General features: G+C 30.3%; 1 protein-coding gene across 1 annotated transcript in view; it reads left to right on the top strand.

The window, feature by feature from the left end:
- Nucleotides 1-1148: 1148 nt before the first annotated feature.
- The window catches only part of LOC108685708 (serine/threonine-protein phosphatase 1 regulatory subunit 10), a 17292-nt gene continuing 13879 nt past the window's right edge, over nt 1149-4561 (top strand). The window contains exons 1-2 of the mRNA XM_018190639.1: nt 1149-1221; nt 2207-4128. Of these exons, the coding sequence (XP_018046128.1) occupies nt 2211-4128 (1918 nt within the window). The 5' untranslated portion in view covers nt 1149-1221; nt 2207-2210. The remainder of the gene's footprint in view (nt 1222-2206; nt 4129-4561) is intronic.

Below are 4561 nucleotides of genomic sequence, written 5' to 3'. Positions count from 1 at the left end.
CATATGAATCAAATAATTTCTGAATGAAATTTATTTTAATTTTTATATTTAAATCAAATATAGAGAAATATATTTCGCGAATATTTTGCTCAGGTAATACAGAAATCTATACACAAAAAATTATTTTATAAAAGTGATATATATATATATGAATATTAATTATTAATGAAATTTATTTGTAATTTGTCCACTAATATTTTTTTGGAATATTTACATAATCATATCGCGAAAACATAGTTCTGTAATAAATAATTGTAATTTGCAAACTACTGGCCGCTGGCCAATCTATTAATGACTTTTATTTAACATATTTAAAATATCTTTATGAGGATTGAGGATTCAAAATATTTTTTTTATAACTTTATTTTTTATAAAAATCACAAAATAATATTAAAGGCTGACTATCGTAGAAATTTAGACTTTCAAAATTTAGATTGGTTTACATTGTTAATTTTATGATTAATTATTTCGACTTTATAAATATGCTTTATAAATTGATATATATCTACAAAAGAAGTTGTATACACATATATATAATGATTATTTGATTTTTATTTAAAACCTTCCATTATTATTACTTGATATTATCTATGAATGATAATCGTGGAAAACAAAATACAGTTTTGCAATAATATATACGATGTATTATTATTAAATATTTACTTTTTTAAATGAAATATCTTTACAATAATAAATCATGAATTTAATACTGCACTGTAAGCTAATTGTTTAAATATTTATATCAGACTGTTAGAATAGTCTAAAATGTCTATAATGTCTTTAATTGTTCTTAATCCTTTCTTATGTGATAAAAGAATTTATTTTTTGGATAAGAAATAGGAAGAAATTTATGTTTACTTTAAATCTTCATCTAAAACTTTTATTTAAATTTTATAACAGAAAATGTCTCCATGGCTGAAAATTTCTTAAAATTTAAATAAGTGTATATCTTTTATTTTTTACAATTTTTGTTTTTATAAATACATGTATATATATATATATGAATAATGTTTTTCTTCTTAAATTTGTATTTCAGCCACGTATAGATCCTCTATCGTTACTCAAATGTCTTAGCGTTTTATTGGGCCCAACAGGAGGTATTAAGAGTAGAGAAGAAGTTCATCGATTAGCTAATTTAATGACAAAATTTTCTAAGAAGCTTGTTTCAAAATGCATTTACATACAAATACTGAAAACCACTAATACGGACTTGCTTAGTCAGTAAGTACTTAAATAAAATCTATATGTATAATTAACATTTAATTTTGCACACTTCATTATATCATTTTTTACCATATTTTACCATATTTTAAATTAGTTTTATAATTAAAATAAAAAAAAAATTGTTATTCAGCATGTTGAGATACACAAGTATATGTAATTCGTATGTTTGTGTGAAAGAAATACTATAAACATGCAAAAAAAATTTGTGAAAGGCTTAGAACCATTAGACGGTGCTTATTATGTGCCGTTTTTACTGATATGGGCCTTACATTTCAATATATCAAAAGTCATTTAGAATTTCATAATTATATTATATTATCAGAATACAAATCTGATATGTTATTGTTAAAACTTTTTATAGAAGAATAATTATTATTCTTCTATGAATTATTTTTAATATTTGTGAAATCGTTATGTACCGAGTTTCCAGATTTTAGATGTTACTATATAAATTCTGCGAGTGATGAGGAAATGGAAGAGATAGCCTGGGACAACAAAACAACTTGATCGCGTTCAGCAGATTCAACTGTTGCGGAGCAAATCTGTGAGTGCTCGCTGGTATTAGATGATCTAAAAAAAAAGAATACACCAATAGCAGCGAGCGCTTACGGATCCATTCCGCAATAGTTGAATCTGATTCATTCCCCCACCACTCACAGTATTCATGAATATTAAAATCTAACAGCTTTGGCTACATTCAGAAAAAGCAACTGTTGTAAAATTTTTGAATATGATTTATACATTTAAATCAAATGAGAAATTAAGGGCAAAACCAATCATATTAAAGAATTTTACAACAGTTATAAAACTTTTTCCTGCTGTATGCAGCCTTTGCTATATCTATTCTTCAAAATATTGAAATTTTAAATAGTATTGAGAAATTAGAATTTAAAATAGAATAATTTAAGATAATATATTATTTATCCGATACAAAGTACAAAGTAATAAATTATTTTACATTTTACACTTTCTTCTTTTACAGATTTATGAGCGCTGGAGGATGGAATCTCATTCATACATGGCTTACTGATGGCATTCTTGCCAAGAATTGGGCTCTCATTCAAGAACTTCTCGAGCTTCTACTGCTTTGTCCAGTAGATATTGAGCGGTTGAAGAGTAATAATTGTCCAAAGTTAATCAAGGGTTTATCGAAAGAAGGTAGTCATCAAGGTGTTCGGACATTGGCTAGTCGACTTGTAGAGCAGTGGCTGAAAATTGTAAAGGGAGAAGCGGCGCCGAATTCGGTGCCGGCTCAAATAATGACGGTTCCAATACAATCGAATGCTACTATTGCTCAAACCGCGACTACTCCATCATCACAACAACAGCAGTTGCAGTACTCTGCGAACACTCCGCAAATTGTAAATATTACTGAAACTGCAACTATTCACGTACAGGACTTGAAGCTCGAACAACAATCTACTCAATCTACTGTGAGTATTCCAATAAATCAACAAGATTCAGAGAAGCAACAACAACTGCTGCAGGAAAGGCTACAACCGCAAGTGGTACAAATTGTTGGCAAGGTTCAGCAAACGCAAGTACAACCGCAAGTAACACAACAACAATGTAAAAAACAATCCTTCGTCGTTGTACAAACGTCGACAACGACATCTTCAACAGCACCACTGCCTGTTTATAAGATTACTATTCGCGATGGCAATCAGGTTCTCACGAAAGTAGAAACAGATGCCGCGAATATAAATAACGCCCTAAATACTAGTACGAGTACGGATAGTGAACAAGTCTTAAACGTTAAAGAAGTTAAGGCAGATTCGGAAGAATTAGACGAGACAGAAGAAAATGGCAGTGCGACTACCGTTCGAGACGATGTAGTAGATGTTGTACAATCAGATGATTCGGGACACATTTCTAGTGAAGTGAAACAAACTCTAGTTAGTTCTAAAGATAATGAGGATACTGAAGGTGCTAAAAGCAAAGACATTAAAGACTCTAAAGACATTATTAGTAGTGATAGCGGTAAATCTAGTGATAAAGAAAATAGGGACTCTCATAAAAAAGACTCTGATAAAAAATCTAGTAGTAGTTCTGATAAGAAAAGTAGCAGCCATCATCATGGCTCATCTTCCTCTTCGTTATCGTCATCATCTAAAAGTTCTAAGCATGGCACGAGTTCCAGTGCACATCGTAGCAGTTCTACATCCCATAAATCTAGTAGTCACCGTTCAGGTTCTAGTAGTAGTAGTAGTAGTAGTTCTAAAAGCTCCAGCTCTAGCAAAGATAGGTCTTCCAAGGATAAGGATAAACATCACTCTAGCTCATCCAACAAGCATAGCTCAAATAGGAATAAATCGGAGCGAGACAAGGAACGGGATAAAGAAAAAGAGAAGCAGAAAAAGGATCAAGCTGAAAAGGACAAGGCAACTCTGGAAAAGGTACAAGGTGTAGCTTTGAGTTCTAAGATGGGTAAGATACCGAAGAAGCGAATGGAAGATGAGAAATCAGGCGATACAAGTGGAAGGAAGGCTTCAACCGAATCGCGCGATAGCTCGAAAGAAAATAAAGAAAAGGCAGATTCGAAAAAAGATGTTATTGCGACAAAGCAAATTATAACCGAAAAAAAGAATATATCTATTTCCATTGAGAATAGAAAAAGTAGCCAAGATTCAGGGACGCGACCGAAGACTGTGAAGACGTTTAATTCTAAATTCAGATCTACGGGTCTAGAAGAAGAAGTAAAACCACCACCACCTAGATCGAAGAAAGTGGCTCCTGTTGTTGATAAGAAGATTCTACCTCCGAAATTACCTTTGAAGAGGCCATCGCCCATGAGAGACGTTCCATTAGTGGAGAGACGTATGAAGGTATCATTGGATTCACCAACAACCCCACCAAGCGACGAGAAGAAGGGAGGAATTAAGCTGATTCCGCCAAAACCTAAACGTAAGTATATTGGTATCCTATTACAAACTATGTATTTCTTTATTAATACATGATTTTTATCATAATTTTCTTTTAAAAATACTGATACTTTTATATTAATTTATAAATGTAAACATATGCTAATGTTCTTAGATAAAGCAGTCTATAGATTAAATTTTTAATTACCTAGAAATTTTACTCTATATATACTATAAAGATTAAACTTTTAAGTTTCATTTGATATGAATATCAAAACTATAATTAAAATCTTCGAAACATTTTTATATTGAATTAATATAAATTTTAAGGAAATAGTAAATACAGAAAAAATGTACAAAAAGAAAAAAATTTCCTTAAAATCTCTTAATATTTTATTAATTAAAAAAATTTATCAATAGCCTAATAAAAATAGCAAAAAAGAAGTATAGAGTAGAGTATAAAATATATATTATAT

This window comes from Atta colombica, unplaced genomic scaffold, assembly GCF_001594045.1.
Source record: "Atta colombica isolate Treedump-2 unplaced genomic scaffold, Acol1.0 scaffold155, whole genome shotgun sequence".
Classification (NCBI taxonomy): domain Eukaryota; kingdom Metazoa; phylum Arthropoda; class Insecta; order Hymenoptera; family Formicidae; genus Atta; species Atta colombica.
The sequence above is the reverse complement of the archived record's forward strand: the minus strand, read 5'-3'. Positions and strand labels throughout refer to the sequence as shown.